Source organism: Prosopis cineraria, unplaced genomic scaffold, assembly GCF_029017545.1.
Source record: "Prosopis cineraria cultivar Desert tree isolate PC_DT_omini unplaced genomic scaffold, ASM2901754v1 PC12, whole genome shotgun sequence".
Classification (NCBI taxonomy): Eukaryota; Viridiplantae; Streptophyta; class Magnoliopsida; order Fabales; family Fabaceae; genus Prosopis; species Prosopis cineraria.
In genome coordinates, this window is record NW_026555343.1 from 38,381,818 (window position 1) to 38,402,277 (window position 20,460).

Here is a 20,460-nt window from a genome sequence, read left to right on the forward strand (position 1 = left end):
GCTCTTTATTATACGTCTAAAGTATTGGGGCCACCACTTGTTAAAATAAAGGCAGGCATCCCTATCAACAAGTTCCACCTTGCACTACGTTTGGGTAATGTGTAGAATGGCTATTTGGTCGATGACCTCCCGGTCTAGTAGCTCCATGCTAATTTGAAGGGACAACCCTTGAGGGATAAACTAGCTCAACCCAAACTAGCTAATTGGGGGTGATAGGACTCCAAATAGACTTTCAGAAATTTAAAGGAGAAGCTGGTGTATGGCAACCACATCTTTTTGGGAGTGGTGGCTAAGAAGAAAACCTCGTCCCTTAATAGCAAGGCAAGCTTGTTCTTTCAGTCCACTAACTGTCTATACTAAGTGGAAGGCAGTGGTTCAAAATATTATTTACAACCTTCAACTCAAACTTTTTGGTACTCTCTTCAGCCTGTGCCAACTCTTCTTTGGCAGATGCTAGCTGATGCCTCAAGTCAGCCACCTTAGCCCAGAACATATAGAGATGATCCACACAAGGAGCGATCTCCTAAGTTAGAGTGCCAGTGGTTGTAGGACTGGTGACAGTCGTTACTTGAAACCCCTCTAAGGACCTTTCAGATCCCCCGATCTCGATGGCACCTGCTAAACTAATGGGGGAACCACCCTTAAGGCCTCAGTAGAGGCAGTCTCCTAAACTTCATTAGCCTCAAGCCCCAAGTCACCATCCAGGGCTACAATGGAAAAGCCCTATTGGCCAATAGTAGCCTCAAGACCTTCTAGGTTACTATCACCATCCGAGGTTGTGGCAAATATGGCTCCTCAAACCTCAATGGTAGCTTTAAGGTCTTCTATGTTTTAAATCACCTTTCGGGCCACATTACGGGCAACCTCTAATAGATTCTCAAGAATTGCCTTAAGGATTGTAGCAGAGGTAACCTATTGGGAATTCAAAGTTGTCACAGGAATGGCAGAAGAAAAAGAGGTGACTACCTGAGGATCCAGCATAAGCTCATGTGCGACAGTAGAAGTAACCACCAGAGGGTCTGGGATCTGAACTTTTACCCCTCCATGGTGAAGGAGACTCACCCTGCTATTATCAGAGTTTGCTAACAGGACTATGGTATTATGCATGCGCTTTCCCTTCTGGAGAGTAGGCCCGACTGGAGGAGGAATGGAGGAAAGTTGATCAGTGAGAGGAGGTGTTGTCTTCTTTCTCCTCTTAGAATCAAGAGAAGGAGACGGAGCTCGCTTCCTCTTATCAGGTCCATCTCCTTTATTCGAATAGCTTGAGGGGTGACTCTTTTTAGCCCCGAGCTTCTTTAGGACCGAGACGTGAGAGAATGCGTCATCCCTCTCAATCCCTTGAATGACGGTCCTTAACAAAAGAGCTGTCTGGGTCTCTGAAGTAGCGAAAGCGTCAATGTTTTCCCTCACGACCTACAAAAGGTTTAAAATAGGTCAGAGTGTGTCAAAAAGTAAAAGAGAGATACCTCGAGCAGCAAAAAAAACTGAGATACAAGAAGGCCATGACGTACAAAAAACTAACAAATTCAAAAGAAAGTCCACCGAGGATCAGGACGAGGGGAGTAAGAATAAAAATTAGTATGATAGGGCCATTCATGTTAGGGAGATACCTCTTAATATTTGCTTTGATTCCCAAGCAAAACTATGAGGAGATAATTTGGTCCATTGAAGCTGTGAAGAAAGCAGTCTCTATGCCTGAGCCAGCTTTCCTTCACTCCTAAGTCCCGGCATGTTACGAAATCATCAACTGCTGTGTATGGACCTTTCACTCCTTCAAACTACCTAACACACCCATATAATACCAAAAAAAATTAAAAAAAATAGGGGTCGTGGCTCTTGCTAATCTCCTTCCCCCACCACTATATATATTTCACACACACATACAAAATTTTTGGTCCCTCTTTAACCATATGGGATTTAACCCCTTAATCTCTTGCATCACAAGGAAAGATCATAAGGATGGATGTCACTAAATTAAAGGATGATTCACCATTATTGATTTTTCCCAACAAACTATCACTACACAAAAAAATGACTTTAACCTTTTTAATCTTAATATTATACTTTATCAAAATCTGCCCTCACTAAATTGGATGATACCTTTTCTTTTCTTTTTTCAAAGTATAATATAATTCATCCACCCTCGTACATCTATAACTTGAAGGAATGATTTATACACACAAACACACACACAATATTATTATAGATAGATCAAGCAAAACTGAAACAAAATATAAAAAACTTATTTATTAGTTGTCATGAGTCCTATATTGGGAAGCCTCACAAATGGTGTGAGATTTATAAGTATAAGGGGCAGATCAGCAGAAGGCTAAGTGAAGTGTCATAGAGTGGAGCCGCGTGAACGACAACTCTTAATGAGGTGGCATTATTACAAGTTCCATATCGAGGAGCCTCACAAGTGATATGAGGTTTATAAGTTCAAGAGACTCTCCTACTCAATAGACTAGTCTTTTAAGATAGGCTCTCCCTTTAAGTTTGTACTCTTTACATTAGTTTAAATATTATTTAACCAACTTTCTTTTTCATTATTGTTTTCTTTTCAACAAGAAAAAGAACATTTTTACAATATTATTCCTTCAGATTGTTAATTCCATCTCATAAAGATCCAATCCTTTTCCTTCTAACATGAATACATGCATGTCAAATATTCTTAAAAAGAAACATATTACATGTGTTGAATTTTATGTTAGAAACACTAAAATCCTTTAGTCTTGGCATAACCAGAAAACTTCTTTAGTGGCCTTTGATGTGATATCAAATCAATATGTAAAGTATAAATAACTCAATTCAGCTGAAGCACCGTGAGGAACATGAATCCAGAGTCTAATTTTCATTAAAATTTCAGCCAAAAATAGAGATAATTGACAATGACATATAAAATAACATTTATAAGAGATAGGTTTTTTTTAATTACTAGTGAGTGATGTATGATAGGGAAGGCATAATTGTAACATCCCACATTTTATTTAAATAAATTAAAGGTTAAAGAACATTACTAGAAGCCCAATTTATGGAATTTTTAGTTCGTTTGAGTTTTTATTGAAATTACATCTTGGACTGTAGAAGTAAAAAATATTACAGAAAAGTCTTGAAACAATTATGTGCGTCTTTTTATCGAAGTCACTTTGTGTTCTGCATTTGCTTGAACTTCAGCAACTTTCCTCCTAGGTTTGGTCGAAAACTAAAGATAAAGGTGTTCAAGAAGGTCTCGGACTCATTTTAGGAGGGATTTGAGGAAGTTTCATTAAGGTATATGTCTTTCTCAAGCTTTTCTAACTTGTTCTTCAAGATTTATGGTTTGGCTTGTGAGTTAGATAGATGGGTTGGATTGAATCTGACTTATTTGAGTTATAAGATGTTTGAATAGTGTTTAGGAAGTAGAATAAAGGTTGTTTAGAAAAATTTAATTGGTAGGATTATTAAAAATTCAAATTTTAGCTTTAAACCCTAAAGAAAATGTTAAAATATGACTTCTAAAGGCTGATTCTAGCTTGGGAACTTCATGTTATTGTTATGAATAGCCTTAAAAATACCTCTTGGAATGATAATGTGCCTGTTTGAATTTCAATTGAGTATAATAAATTATAAAAATAATTGATTAAGTGGTAGATTTTAATTATAATTAATTATATTATAACGTAGTCTATTTGGATACTATTTTTTTAAAATTAATTTTAATAAAATTAAAGATGTTTGGATAATTTAATCAGAATCAATTTTAACTATATAAATTACTATATAATTTAATTCTTAAATATTAAATATTAATTTTTTAAGAATACAAAGTTTGAATTTTATTAAAAAAAAGAGAAGAGAAGAGAGTTTGGTTTTATTTTATTAAATCATGTGCTTTCTTTGTAATTTTTTTTGGAGCCTTTCTTTATAACTTTTTCCAACGTTTTTTATTAGCTTTTCTATAAAATGCTTGGTTTCTCAGCTTCGAAAGAAAATCAAATTTTAGCCCAAAAATTGATTAACCCATTTTATGGGAATTTTTGTTTTTAATCAATTTTTCTTCAAATAATCAATTAAAAACATTAACCAAATACACGCAATATATGATCGGATTGGGAGTTTTGGTGAATTTTGAATTATGGACGAATTTTGATCAAATTTTATGGGTATTTTTTGTTTGAGCAATACAGACCTAATTTGCTTGGCATTTTTTATTGTTTGCTTCTTTGGTTGATGGTTGAGCCGTGTATGAAGTTTCATGGCAATTGGAATTATTTATAAACACTTTAAGCTTACTTAAAATTCTTACTCTATTAAAACTTAAACTTGTCTTAGGTTTCTTAAAAATCTTTGACATGTGTTAATTATACTTCAACACCTTGAATGGTAACTGGGCCTTATGGTTGAATTAGATTGCGGATTCAAACTCACTCATGGTGTTAGGCTTGGCTTATTTAGCTAGAGTTTGAGATAACCTAGGAGATTTCATATACGTGCATGCTTTGAATTACTTTGAATTGGAGAAGAAATGAGAATTTGTTGTTGGAATATTTATAAAATATTTATATATATATTATGAATTTGCATTAATTAGATATTAAGCCTGAAATAGATTGGCCTTTATAATCTTATGTGGGCTGTGATAAATGAACCACACAAATGAGCCCAATGGGTAGAGGCCCACCCTACAACCTTATAACAATCAAGTATCCCATATCTCTTAACTAAATGAGTCAAAGATAATATGAGATTAATTAATTAATTGTTGAGATGATTAATGAGATTATCCATATAATACAATTAGTCAATAACTACCACACACAATATTTTTTCACTCTCTCCATTATCTCTAAATTTTTTGAAAACTATGAAGTTTAGTGGGTTGTAAGTCTGCCTACGCTTGAAGTAATTGAGGAGCCATAACTTGCAGCCTTCAAGTACGTACATTACTTGACTTAATCTTATTTGAATTGTATGAATTGAGATGCTATTGTTAACATTTTTTATTTATGCAATGCGAGGAGAATATATATACACATGCATACATATACATAGATAAATACATGAACATAAATATTATAGCTCGGGATGACTAGCAAGAAATGGCACTATTCATGCATTAATCCATATTAAATGTAATGAGAGAATAAGCGAATTCTTTATATATCACGTGATATAATGTCCTTCACCCATCTACACTCGGCCAAGTATAACAATGTTGTGACATTCGTCCTGACACCAATTAAAACTATGATCGTGTCTTAATGATTTATTAGTCATGGTCGAGCTTGATGGGTCGTGATTGTACCTCTTAAGGACAGTAGCCATGATTGTGCTATGAATGGTGGTTATGGGTTGTGGTCATAGCCAGTATTAATATTACTTAGGGGATCCGTAATCATGTGAACCTAAGGATGATTTCTTTATGCATGCATACTTAAATTTGTTCATATTATGACATGGTATTATTAGAAAAACTAATGATGGAAGGTTGAGTGTATTATGAAAGCATTGGTCATTGAGATTATTATTATCTCACCCCTTTCCTTCAACAATTCTAGATGAAGAAAAGGTTGCAGGGGGAAAGGAGTTGGAGAAGTAGATCTACATTCTTAGTCTTGTCAGTTTAAGACCTAACTTTATTTCCAGTCATTTGGCATTGTAGAATTATGCCAACCATAATAACTTGATGACTTTTCATTTAGTAATGCTTGTTTTATGAATGTTTTTATAGGTTGTTGGGTTGTAAAACTTGGACTGATGGTTCTTGGTTTTTCACTCGAATCTAAACTTTGCTATTTGATTCAATTTTCCCATGAGTTGCATGGGATGGCTTTAAAGTTGTGTGATTTGAGTTCGATGTTTAGACTGACTATGTGATTGATATGTTGTTTGGTTATTATAATATGTTTTTTCCAAAGTTATTCATTTGGGCATATGCTTAGTTTTGGGTTAAACTGCGCACCTTTCTTTTAAAGGAATTTGGCTTAAAATCTATTATCATCAAAACCGATACTTGATTATTATGTTAATGATGTGTGTAGTAAAATAGGGTGTTACCATAATGATCAATTAATTAACTTTTAATCTTTCAATATAAATATGTTTTTTATGGTCCTTTGTAAGGTACATTCGTTCATTTAAGCCCTTAAGCACAATTTTCTAAAAACAAAGTTATTTGAAGAATGTAATATGAAATTTTTGTGCGGCCTACATGATGTAAAAGTTTCTTAGAATACGATTAAATTACTTTTTTAAAAAAATTAAATTGTTTATCTTTATTTTTCAAATGTTGTATATGGTTGGAACAAAATTATACTATATTATAATTTTATTATTATTATTATTTTAATGAAAATATCGTCTAGATATATTTTGAAACAAAATAAGAATTTTAAGTAATCATAATGAAATTCAAATAATATGAATGCTGTTTGATCAAAATTTCTTTTTCATTCTTGACTTGTTTTTTTTTTAATATCCTATTTAACCCTTTTCACACGTTTCACACAAACATCCACACATCAGATGACAATCCCCACACACGTCGTACAAGATTTTTTTTACTCTTTTTAATTACATAGGAGTTTGATCCTTTAATCTTTTGAGGTAGGATCATGAAAATAGGTGCCATTAGATCAGAGGGTGATTCTGATAAGATTCCAGATAATATTCCCATGAAGACTTATCCAAGAAGAAAGTGTTAAAAGATAAATTCAGATTGATTTCATTGTTTATTTTGCTCAGTATTTGATATTTCTTTAGATTTAGTATTTTATTTAGTCAGATTTTATTCTTTAGATTTTATTTAGATCTAACAGTTTGTCTATTTAGATTTTATTCAGTATTTTAGATTATAGGAGATATTATTTAGTTATTTAGTTATTTTAGATTATAGGAGATATTATTTAGTTATCTAGTTATCTAGATTTTATCCATTATTTTAGACTGTATTTAGCATTATAAATATGACTAGCAACTTAAAAGCTATCATATCAGTTTATCAATAAAATAGTCTTTTAAACCCTTTGGAGATTCTCCTGAACGTGGCTATTAAGAGAAATATAAAACGAGATTCTTGTTCTATATCATCCTAATAGAGTTATTCTTATTTTAGTTATTCTGAGCACCTATCAATTTTCTTGCTCGTCTTCACTCTCTTCATCTTCATAATAGTGCTTGCGGCGTGCTTCTCCAGGTTTCTTGTTTTTATTGATTGCTGAGGCTTCGAGTGCTTCTACCTTCTCTTTTAATAAATCAAGAGTTTCGAGTTGCTGCGCGATTTTGGCCAAATGATCTGACATAAGTGAATTTAGATTTTCTGGGTCATTGTTGGACGAATTGTCAGAAGGGTTGGTTTCTTGGCTAGTACGTGTAGTAACCATGGCTCTGATACCAAATTGATAGGTGCTCAGAATAACTAAAATAAGAATAACTCTATTAGGATGATATAGAATAAGAATCTCATTCTATATTTCTCTTAATAGCCACGCTCAGGAGAATCTCCAAAGGGTTTAAAAGATTATTTTATTGATAAACTGATATGATAGCTTCTAAGTTGCTAGTCATATTTATAATGCTAAATACAATCTAAAATAATGGATAAAATCTAGATAACTAGATAACTAAATAATATCTCCTATAATTTAAAATAACTAAATAACTAAATAATATCTCCTATAATCTAAAATAACTAAATAACTAAATAATATCTCCTATAATCTAAAATACTGAATAAAATCTAAATAGATAAACTGCTAGATCTAAATAAAATCTGACTAAATAAAATACTAAATCTAAAGAAATATCAAATACTGAGCAAAATAAACAATGAAATCAATCTGAATTTATCTTTTGACGCTTTCTTCTTGGATAAGTCTTCATGGGAATATTATCTAGAATCTTATCATTACCCTCCCCTTGAAAACTCAACTTGTCCTCAAGTTGAAAGGAGGGAAATTGAGTGTGCAAGAGATCGTAGTCCTCCCAGCTGGCTTCTTCCACAGGTCGGTCATGCCATTCTACTAACAATTCAAGCGACTGATGACGAGTCCATCGATGATCTAAGATTCAGTGAGGCTTTACATGTAACTCAAAATCAGCAGAAAGCGGTAAGGGGGCAGGTGTGAGTGGTGGATCTATCCCTGTAGCCTGGCGTAAAAGAGAGACATGGAAGATAGGGTGAATACGAGCCTCTGCCGGAAGTTCCAATTAATAAGCCACTTTGCCAATCCTACGAAGAATCTTGTATGGGCTAAAGAAGCGAGGTGATAATTTTTCAAACTTTTGCTTGGTAAGCGATTGTTGGCGAAAAGGTTGTACTCGTAGCCACACAACATCACCAATATTGTACTCAACTTCCCGCCGATGCTTGTCATCATAAGCCTTCATTCAATCTTGAACCTTATGCAAATCGTCCCTCAGAAGCTTGAGCATTGCATCTCTGGTCTCTAGTTGTTCTTCTAGTTCAGCCACAGGTGTTTCACCCTTTATATCGAGCACCTATAATTTAAAGAAATATCAAATACTGAGCAAAATAAACAATGAAATCAATCTGAATTTATCTTTTGACGCTTTCTTCTTGGATAAGTCTTCATGGGAATATTATCTGGAATCTTATCAGATTCACTATTCTTAATTTATCTCAACAAACTATGAGTAAACACCATGATATGAAAACCTAAACCGGACCAGTCGGATCGACACATAAACTGACAATCCTGTCTCTTTACCTGTTTAGGTTTTCACCTAACTCAGTCAATGGTTGATCCGGTGTGACTCAGTCAATTTGAGGTTAACCCGGTATAACCCAGCTAACCTAATGGGTTGACTGGGTTGGCCGGTTTATTATTTTTTTTTGCAAAACCCCCAATTTTTTTAAAATTTTCAAATTTTGAAATTGAATGAAGAAATGAAAAATGAAATTAGAGGCAGAGCAGAGTGCCTCAATGCAGACATTTATCTCTCATCTTAACTTAATCAACCAATCGCTCTCGTCTCTGTCTCTTCTCATTTGCTCACCGTAAACCTTTGCTTGCCGTAAACCTAATCAGATGCCTTTAATTCTTCTCACCATCAACAATGTGCAACCTAACTTGACAGCTTAGCACGACGTTCTTTCTCTTCTCACCTTCACTCCTAAAGTCTTCTACATCCTAGCTCATGCTTGCATTCCCTTTGAATTAAGTTAGTCTCTGTAGCTCATGTCTCGTCTTCTCTTCCCTCTCCCTTTTGTACTTTTGATTTTACTTTGGCTAATCATTACTTTAAGCTTAAGATTTGAATGAAGTTAATAATGACTTTGGTATTAATGAATATTAATTTTAGACTTTTTAATGATTGAAAGGTTATAATTGTAATGATAGATATTTAAAATATTATATTTTATTATCAATAGACTTTTTAGTGGTTGAATTTGATTAAATGTTTTTATAATCAATATCTTTTTATTTAAATTATATTATTTTAATTATAATTGGTTCAACCCCGGGTTGAACTACTAACACATATTTAATACCCTGACTGATTTAATAATTAGTCTGATTTTATGTACCTTGATAAATACAAAACGAATTTAACTTTTTCAATCTTAACATTACACTTTATCAAATTCTGTCCTCACTTTAGGTGATTGACAATGACCTCCGTTTCATTAACAAAACTGGACTATCCCCCCCCCCCCACCTTTTTTTTTTTTCAGGGGACAATATGATTCATCCACCCTAAGACATCTCAAATCTAAAACTTGAAGCAACAAAAACTTATATACTTAATTTTATATATTTAAAATATTTATTTTTAATTAAATTAAGATATAAATATTTTATAAATTATTTATTACATGAAAAACTCTTGTTCCCAATATTATTAATGCATTAACATTCACTTATTATGATTTAATTAAATAAAAATATATTAAATATATAAAATTAAATACATAAAAATATTATAGATAGTTCAAACACAACTCGCATAACATATACAAAACTTAATTATTAGTTAAAATATTATTTAACCAACCTTCTTTTTCATTTTTGTTTTCTTTCCAACAAGCCAAAAAAACAAAAGACATTTTTACAATATTATTCCCATTGTAAATGTCAGGTTGTAAATTCCATCTCATAAAGATCCAATCCTTTTCCTTTTAACATGAATAGATACATACATACACGCCAAATATTCATAAAAAGAAACATATTGCATGTGTTGAATTTCACGTTAGCAACACAAAAATCGGTGTTAGCGCTTGGCACAACCAGATAACTTCTTTAGTGGTTTTCAACGTGAAATCAAACCAACATGTGAAGTGTAAATAACTCAGCTTAAGCCCATGAGGAACATGAATCCAGAGTCTGGTTTTTATTAAAATTTCAGCCCAAAATAGATATAATTGACAGTGATAAACTAACTCACCAAGTAAGACGTTTCCTGATTCATAGTTTTTTTCTTTAGTGGGTTTGACAAACTGACTCATCAGTCATCAGCACTCACATGCGAAGCGTAAATGAAATGGTAACAACTGGTGAGAGCAGACAGAGTGGTCCAAGGTCGGACCCAACATTCATGAATCATGATAGTGTTAGTGTGACTCTTACACACATCACTTGAATTTGTATCAATCCCACCAATCAGAGCCTCAACCTCAAGACCAAGTCTATCACACACAACCACCAAACCAATTCAAATTTGGAAAAATGGGTCTCCAAGAATGTTAGCGTCTATCTTCTTATGGCTCAATATTCAAACCCTGCCACGTCATTCATGCCCACATCAATGTACCCTGTTTAACAAGTGGTAGTAGTTATATTTCTTCAAATAAAAGACACCTCCTCATCCTAGAGGGTTGATACTTTTCATAACTCATACTGGTGCCATGTGAACTGGACAATATCTCCCAAACTAACAAACTGGTCAAAATAAGTAAAGATTACTCATTATTTTTTTATCTGAACAAATCATCTAATCATATTTCTTTTATTATTTAATAACATGCACAATAGAAATAAGTGTGCAACTATCACCTAAAAGATTATAGTTTGAATGAAAAGCCAAAAATAACAAATTTGTAATATGAACATTCTAAATCTTTAAATTAGATCCATCTCAAGATGCACAAGTCCTTAAAATATAGAGATATATTTCTACAATATGTTGACATCCAGAATTGGGACTTCGGAGGCAACTCTAATAAATAATCATTGAATTTGCAACACTTCAACACAATAAACTGATAAGATCGGCGTCACACTTCAAAATTCAAACTTGAAATCATCAACCGAAGTCAGCTAAGTGCTTATATTCATGGATACCAAACAACCTAAAATGCATTAAGAAAGTTTGACCATGATTGTTAAATTTTCAGACTTAACAGAGACCTTCAGTTTAGGTTAGGTAGCTAATAGCAACCCACATAGCATTGATCCTTGCCCAAATTGATAGTTCTTTTTATAAGTCATTTTGCATGAAAAGGGATGAACAATTGGCTGCTTTTTCCAATTTTATCCCTATGCAATTTTCTCGATAGAGTAAAATAATGCATTTAATAGAGATAAACTGAATTTTTTTCCCCTTTCTCAAACAACACCAATAATCTAGTTCGAAGTGACTTATATTTCGCACCAGAATCCTTCTTTATCCTTTGTTTTTGGTGAGATTGTCAACCGACATCTTTGGGAATAAAAAAATCGAACTTGAACACTTGAACCATGACGACTTTAATTGTAAGGTTTCAAGGAAATTTTTTCTTTAACAAAAAAAATGGTGTGCTTTGATTTCTTTCATAACTTCCCCCCATTCCATCAAAAGTCTAATTAATGAGAATGCACAAATGAATTGAAATTACTCAAATCGATACAGCCACAGGTCCATGAAAAACTATGCGTAAAGATACATAATATTACATGTATTCAATACATATAGATTAAATTAGAATCCCAAACCACGCTAACAAATCTCCTACATCACAAACACAGCCATTCTAACAACATTCATATGTATCCCTCCAGAAATTATCATCAATATGATTTTCTATTCGTTTCTTCTCCATCATTAAAGAAACACCATTCGCAAACAAATCACAAAACAAGAGAGCTATTAGATTACCTAAACGTTGATGCTTTTATAGAGGCCTTTTCTATGGTATGAGATCTTCCATTCAATAGCGTCAGAAAATGCTTTTTGAGTAACTATGATCACCCATCTCATAAACGGTTTTCAAGTATAAATCTCATAATCACCAACATAATCATAAAAGAGTTCAGTTAATTTTCTTTTGCTTCTTCTACTGATAGCTTGACCCCGGTGTATATATTGCAAGATCAGACCACCCATTGCTACTACCATTCCAACAGTTTGAATCAACATTTTGCATACCCAGAAAGCCCTCCGAATTACCATTGCTCTGCCTTTCCATCCCCGGGCTTCGACCCGAATCCGAATTCTTCCCATGGCCAGAACCCACATTCTCTCCAAATCCACCCAGTTGCATCATTTTCAATCCAGACCCACTTGAATTCAAACCCTCCAATAAGCCCCCCCACTGCACAGTTGATGCCAGAAGAGAACTGAAACTCCCACCAAGGTTCACGGGACCACTCAGGTTGGCACAAAACCGGGGCGGGTTAGGATCCGGACCAGCTGTTGATGCAGACGGAACTGAGGCAGGAGAAGATGATGCTGATGGCGAAGAAGAAGAAGCAGAAGGGCGTTTGGCAGTTGACGATCGTTTCGTGTTCTTTCGGCTTCCACCACCGACTGGTATGTTTCGGAGAGCACCGCCTTTGGTCCAATACCTTCTGCAATTCTTGCAAAAATGACGAGGCTGCGAGAGATTATAGTTGTTGTAGTAGCAGAATTTGGTGTTGGTGGAATCACAACGAGGACATTTAAGGTGTTCTTGTTCAGGAAAGGGGGGTTTCATCGGCTGGAATGCCGTCGGGTCTTGCATTTCTGATATCCCTAAACAGAAATTCAATCCTGAAACTGATAAAACCCTTCACTGGTTCGGTCTCGGAGTATTACAAGAATATGCGAAAAGGAGCGACCTAGAATCTGAATTGAGCTTCAGGGAAATGGGGCTGTGAACTTTAGGAGTAGGAAGAGAACAAACAGGGAAGGGATATTTCTTCAGACTCCTCAACAGGTCTTGATTTAATAGAAGAAACCAAAAAAGTAGAGATTAAAAATAACAGGGGGAAGCATGCTCGGAAAAAAGAAGCTGAAGAGAGACAGAGAGTTTCACTTCACATGCTCACAGGGTTTTCTAAGCAGATGGATCTAAGCGGTTTGTGAGGGTGGAAGGGAAGAGAAGATATTTGGATTGGAGAGTGAACATGCTGATAGCGATAAGCTATCTATCAAGCTTGTCTGTGGGAGACTGACGACCAGCCCGGTCTTCAAATAGAAACAGAACTCTCTCTCTCTCTCTCTCTCTCTCTCTCTCTGTGTGGAGTCCGGTGATCTATGCTCAATCGTTTTCCTGTGCAGTTCCACACACAGCCATCTGCTCATATTCCAATAACAGACATGGTTTTTAAGTACTTATAGATATGAAATTATAAAATATTTTTAAAATAAATTTAATATGTTTAAATATAAGATAATTTAATAAAAATAAAATTTCATTAATAATATTTTTAATATCATCTTTATATTTTCTGTTTTCAATATTCTTTAAAAAATATTTTTAAAAAATTTTATTTTTATTTTAAAAAATAAAATTTAAAATGTATTTAATGATATTTATAAGTATATATAATTTTATCAAAAAAAATTTATAACTTAAAATGGGGGAATAATAAAAAAATTTTAAAATTTATTAATTATTTATAATATATTTTATCAAATAAAAAATTATAAAAAATTAATAAATTTTAATATTATTTTTATTAAATATGATTTTTCATAATTTTATTATCAAATAAAGTCAACCAATTTCACAATTAAGTATGACAGTCAATATTTTAAATTTGCAAAAAAGCATTTGACTTCTCAATTTTGTATTTCAGCGAATGACAAATGTAAAGTGTATGGAAAAATTAGGGGGTTCATATTTTAGTAATCTACTTTCTCCCCTCGATATTTAATAAGTTAAAAAGAAAATTTTGTAATAAAAAGTGAATGGCAACACTTATAAATAGGATGAAAAAAATAACCAAATTATTACAAAATAATAACAAAAAATATAATAAAAAAAAAAAGCTAAGGGGGCATAATGTAAATCTATTGGAGCGCGATTCTCATCATGGTATGCTGTAATAAATAAATATATTAACCGGATAAAAATAAATAAATTAAATAATTTGTAAGTGTAGATCTAGCGATATATGTGTGTGTATCAAATATATATATATATATATATATAAAGCTAATACAAACAAAGCAAGTAGTGTCATGGTCAACAAATTTTACAAGTATAGTAGTATTTGTAAGATATCATATCAGCTTTCGAAAAAATTATATAATAATTGATGGTTAAAAACTGTAGACTTTTTAGCTCGAGAAAACAAAAAAAGAGACAGATAGAATGTGCAAAGGAATTAGAATTTAACAACATAAATTCCCAAGACAATAAGAAAATGCTTAGCGCGAAGCGCGTTCATTCTTAATTTTTGTCTTCTCTTTCCATCGTGAGGCCTTTGTCCAACTAATTTATTTGAGGAAAATACCCTCTCCTCTCCCAAATACAGTTAAAATTAAATGAAATTTTTTTTAATTCTAAATTTAACGTATCAATCTCTTTTATCTTATATTTATTTTTTTAAGTTATCCCTGTAATTGGACTATTGTATACTCCCTCCCTTTTTAAGACAAATATAAGTAAATACTGATTAACTCACACAATTTAAAAAATTAGTTAACTAATAATTGTGTCTGAAATTAAAATGTTTAGATTAAAATATCATTGTGATGGATCCTTCATATTTTTTTTCCTAAATCAATGATATTATCATTTGATGAAGGATAATTACAGAACCATGTCATAAATGGTTCTTGAAAATTATTGTTTTACTTATTAAAAAAATGCTATAAAATGCATAAAACTTCCCTAACTTTAAAACAATTACATATGACTCCCCTCACCTCTCAACATTTGAAATTAAACCCCTGATTTTTAATTTTATTTTTTAAAACCCCTTACCATTAATTAACTATTCCCTTCGATAAAAAATTTAAAGCATTTTTTGAGGGATTAAATGTTAAAAAATATAAGATATTTTTAATTTTTTAAGGTGTAATCATTATATTTTTTAAAAAATATTTCCATTAAATAAATTATTTATATTTATTTAAGAGTAAAGCATCCTAATAAATAGGGGTAAATATAAAAAATATAGTTAATTTAAAAATAAGTAACTATTTTATTAAAGTGAAATTTAATTAAAAATATCTTACATTTTTAACAAATAGAGTATTCTTTTATTGATATAATTACTGTCATATCATATTAATGCAATACATATGGCACAGGGCATTGAAAAAATATTTATATTGTTTTTTAACACAATTTAAGAAAAGGATGAATTATAATTTTTACTTTTAACACACATAATGATGCTTTTTATTTTTTTTAGTTGAGTGATATTGTTTTCATTATTCATGGAAAATATAATTTAAGAAAAAAATTATAATTTTCTTATTTGTTATCAATTAAAACAGCCTTTTGTATTAAAAAAATGAAAAGAAAAATATTTAAAAGCTATCATTGATAAAAGTCATATAAATTTCATTATCTAATTTATTTTTTTTAGACTCTTATTTATTTGTAATTGTTATTTTCTTCTTTAAATGAAGTTTTTAATAATTATTCAAAAAAAATATATGTTATTGTTACGTTATAAATGGAATACGTACTGCATTAGAATATGATATTTTGTTGCTATTGTTGATCAGTATAAATTTTATTAAAAACAACCCATAAGATGCCATAGTTTTCTTGCATTAAAGGATAATTTTTTATTTATATGATTCTTATTAATAATAACTTTTAAATATATTTATTTTTTATTTTTTTAGTATAAAAGGCTATTTTAATTGATAAAAAATAATAAAATTATATTTTTTTCTTAAATTACATTACCCATGAACAATGAGAATAATGTCATTCAACTGAAAAAAATGAAAATATCATATTGTATATTAAAAATAAAAATTATAATTTTACCCCTACTTAAACTGTATTAAAAAATAATAAAATATTTTTTTCATGTTATGTGCTACGTATATTGTATTAATCAAACATGACAATAAGTATATTAATAAATACTGTAATAGTTACTTAATAGTAGGGAATTTTGAAAAATAAAATTCACGATTGGGGGTTAGTTTTAAATGTTTAAATGTGAGACAAATCATATACACCAATCTCAGAGTTAAGAGAGATTTATGTATTTTAGTCTTAAAAAACCATATAGCTAATTACTTTTTTGTCCTTATAGTTTTGGTCAGCTTTAGTTAAAATTCTTGTATGCTTTTAATTAAGAAATCAGATTTTAGAGTTTTAGTTCACTTTGATCAAAATCTCTAATATTATTAGAAATTCTTGCAGGTTTCTAATTAGGAACATTTTAATACTAATAAGGAACACGTAATTTCTTGATGAGTTTTTGAGATTCAATTGATCTAAATTTTTTACAATCCAAAAAATACTAAAATTTTCAATAACCTTGATCAAAAGACAATACATTTAATAACTTAACTGTGTTTTGAACAAGATTATTTTTAATAAAAAAAATATTTGTGCCTGATTAAAAATACTACAAGAACTTTGTCACTAGACCACCAAAGCACTAAGGGCTATAAACTATGTTTTCTTTTAATCTAATCAAAGTAACAACCAGCAATATTAGGTAATACCAATCAAAATTACTCATTTGTGCCATTTAATTATAATGAATTTTTATATTTTATATTCACAACCTACTAATTTCCCCTCCTATGCTCTAGAACCTTAGGCATCTAGTACAAATGTCGGAAAGAAGAGAGAAAAAAGAAGAAGAAGAACACACGTGATATTAGTCTACTGCAAACAATTCATAGTGTCTATATATAAAGATTATCATCAAAAGAATACATTGAACATGTTTAAATCATGCAGAATATTGTCTCGACCCTATGTCTTGTTGGCAATGAAGAATATATAGAGATTTTTATTATTTAGAGATAGTACAATTTTTGTCACCCAAACTGAGAACATAAAATGAAAAACCTTTTATTGCTCGCTTGACGAGATGATAAAGAAGAGAGCACTTCAATTTTCTGGGGGGTAGTAAAATATTTCCAACTTAGTTATAATTTTCAAAAATAAAAAATTAGATCCAAATAATAATTGATTCCAGATCTTATAGCATTTCTTTATTTACATATCTATATATATATATATATATAATATTCAGTATTGTTAAATATGATTTGTGCATTATCTAGAGATAACTATTTCTACTGACATATTTTGTAAACATAAAAAAAAAATACTCCCTTCATTTAAAAATAAAATATTTTTTAAAAATTAAATGTTCAAAAATGCAAGATATTTTTAATCTGTCAAGGTATAATTATTATTTTTTTTAAAGTATATCTGTTGATAATGATTTTATATTTATTGTAAGATGTTTAATAGAGATAAATATAAAAAAATAAAATTAATTAAAAAATAAGTAATTATTTTATTAAAAATAAAATTTAATTAAAAATATTTATACTTTTAAATGAAGGGAATAGTTATTATAATATGGTGTTGAATAGAAAGTTAGGAAAATCTTCTCATTCAACCCTTGCTTTAAAAAACATTGCACGGATGACTGAATTACCTATCATTTTCCACTCCATTTTCAATAAGGAGATAATTAAAAACTTGGGATAAAAGTTTAAAAAAAAGAAAAAGATAATAATAACTTTTCGCAAAGCACGTGAACAAACACTTTATGAATAAAAACTCCGAGAGCAATTTTAATTTTATTTTTGAATTATTGTTAATTTTAATTACCTCATCAAAATTAATAGAATAAATTTCAATCAGCCTCTCTGGACCCCAAAATAATATCAGTCAATCTTCCAAAACTTAAAATTTTACTACATATTTGATGGATTGAAATAAAATTAAAAAAAATGATTCAAATAACTTCATTATTCTTGATAAAATTAAGTACATGAATAAATTATATAAAAAATGAACAATTAACATAAGTAGGATGAGAGTTCTAAATTTATATTGATATTATTTTGTTAATGAGAGTTATAAGTTTTATCCACATAAATTGTTTATTTTTTATAGATTAATTATTTATTTTTTTAAATAAATTATTTATGCACTTAATTTCACTAAAAATAATAAGATTGTTTGAATTATCTTTTTAATTTCATTTCAATTCCTAAATATATAGTGAAATTTCATAATTTTGGGTGCGGCCAAAAACTATGTTGGGTCAGGATGGCTAATTAAGATTTTCCTAAATTAACAAAAGGTAGTTAGATTATTATTATTATTGATTTTCGTATTAAAAAGAAAGAAATATTTTTGTAGAAGCATTATCTTTAAAAATATTTTTATATAATTTTCACTCTTTATTCATTGAAAATTACGAAAGGAGAAAATTAAGAAAATAATTCATCGTGGCCAAAAAAGAAATTAAGAAAGTAATTAATCATTTGTATTTTTTAATTTTTATATAAAGTGATATTTCTTTCATTTAAAAAATAAAATATTTTTAACTTAATCTTACTTTTTAATAAAATAATTACTTATTTTTAAATTAATTTTATTTTTTTATATTTATTTTTATTAAATATGTTATAATATATATAAAGTTATTATTAACAGAAACACTTTTTAAAAAAATAATAATTATATTTAAAAAATTAAAAATATTTTATATTTTTAAATATTAAATTTTTAAAAAATATTTTATATTTTTAATTGGAGGAGTAATTATTCTTAAAATGTAGTTTATATGTAGGGGAGAATTTCGGACTTGAGGACATGGCTCAACTGAATTAATGCAGCGTGGCAGGAATCCAGAAGGGGATAAGGCAGAGCCGCCGCCAAGGACTGGGACCCACCACCGGCCTGCGTGCGAACAAAGCAACCCGCCGTCTGTAAAATGGGACCATCATTGGAATGTAATGAATTTCCCAAATCAGGACCGCTCAGTCAGACGAGATGCAAATCGGGGACGTCAAAGTGTCGAGCGATGCGACGGAGGAACGTTGCGTTGAGTCACCGTCACCCCTTGCCGTTCTCCGGCAACACGTGGCGGAGCCCCACATGCGGAATGAGGAGCGCAACGTGGAGCGACAAAGCCAAGCTGTGAATTCTCTCAGCGAGAAAATTCTAAAGCTACGGAGGAGTGAGTGTGGCGGTGACATGAGTGAACGAAGGTTGGGTCCCGCAAGGCCGTGATTCGATTGGTTCTTGTCTGTTTGTTTGATTAACGGGGGGCCGTCATGATGAAGCCTTCAAAGTTTCGCGTGGTCTGAAGAGTGTGCCTTTCCCTTCTATCTCATCAAGGAAATCACCAACCACCACTCCACTTCGCCAAATGAAAATATAAAATAGTGAATAAATCAACATGCATCCATTAATTTTTACATTTTTTTAATTACTAACTTTATATTTCTCAATAAATAAATAAACTAAATTTACTATGAGTATTAGAGAGAACCAGTTTCAATGTTCATCTGTAAATTGAGCATGGAGAACTCATTACCTTTAAATAATTTATATCTAATATGAATGGTTTAGATTTATAATTTTTTACTTTTTTTAAAAAATTATTTTAATAGATGCTGAATTTAAAATAAAGACCATCTTTTAAGGGTTAATTTTTTAATAAAATAATTTTTATTTTAAAAAAATTCATTAAAAAGCTATATATCTGAACATTAAAAATTAAATGTGAATGGTCTATAGGAGATGATCTCTCAGACGAACACTGAAATTAATTCTGTATTTAGAGCACACCCAATTAAGAGGAGTACGTAGTTTGGGTTCCATATCTCAGTTATCTCGTCCACAAAGGATATTCCTAATTTAAATAGACAAATGAGATTATTGGCCCACCATATTCCAATAAAGTATTAATAATATTAAGGGGAAATTGCCAAAAACATCAAGTGATGATGGTGGATTGCAGAGGAAGGCGCTCATGACCTCGTGCGCCAAATTGGATTTGAAGGGATAAGCTGGGTCCCAATTACTAGTCTTTATTAAGTTATTAAAAGGGTGATGAAGTTTCCTTTAGTCCTCACCACTCTCAACGTAATTTAGACTGCCTAATTAGGAAAAATATATAATTAATAATTTTAAAAATATTGTTCCCGGGGCTTCATTGTTGGGTGGGTGTTACATTTGACTCCTAGATCATCAAATGGTAAATTTTCAGGATCTTTTATTTTAATTTTTTATATACAAGTGCAGAAGTGATTAAAAATAAAGAAAATGAGATAGAGAAAAGTACGAGATCTCTAGAATGGAAAAACAGGCATAAT

At 30.8% G+C, this 20,460-nt stretch overlaps 1 protein-coding gene across 1 annotated transcript; it reads right to left on the bottom strand.

The window, feature by feature from the left end:
• Window positions 1–11,786: 11,786 nt before the first annotated feature.
• Window positions 11,787–13,470, bottom strand: LOC129287412 (dof zinc finger protein DOF1.7-like). The gene has a single exon (XM_054923561.1). The coding sequence runs from the start codon at window positions 12,920–12,922 to the stop codon at window positions 12,257–12,259; it is 666 nt and encodes a 221-aa protein (XP_054779536.1). The 5' UTR covers window positions 12,923–13,470; the 3' UTR covers window positions 11,787–12,256.
• Window positions 13,471–20,460: the final 6,990 nt, after the last annotated feature.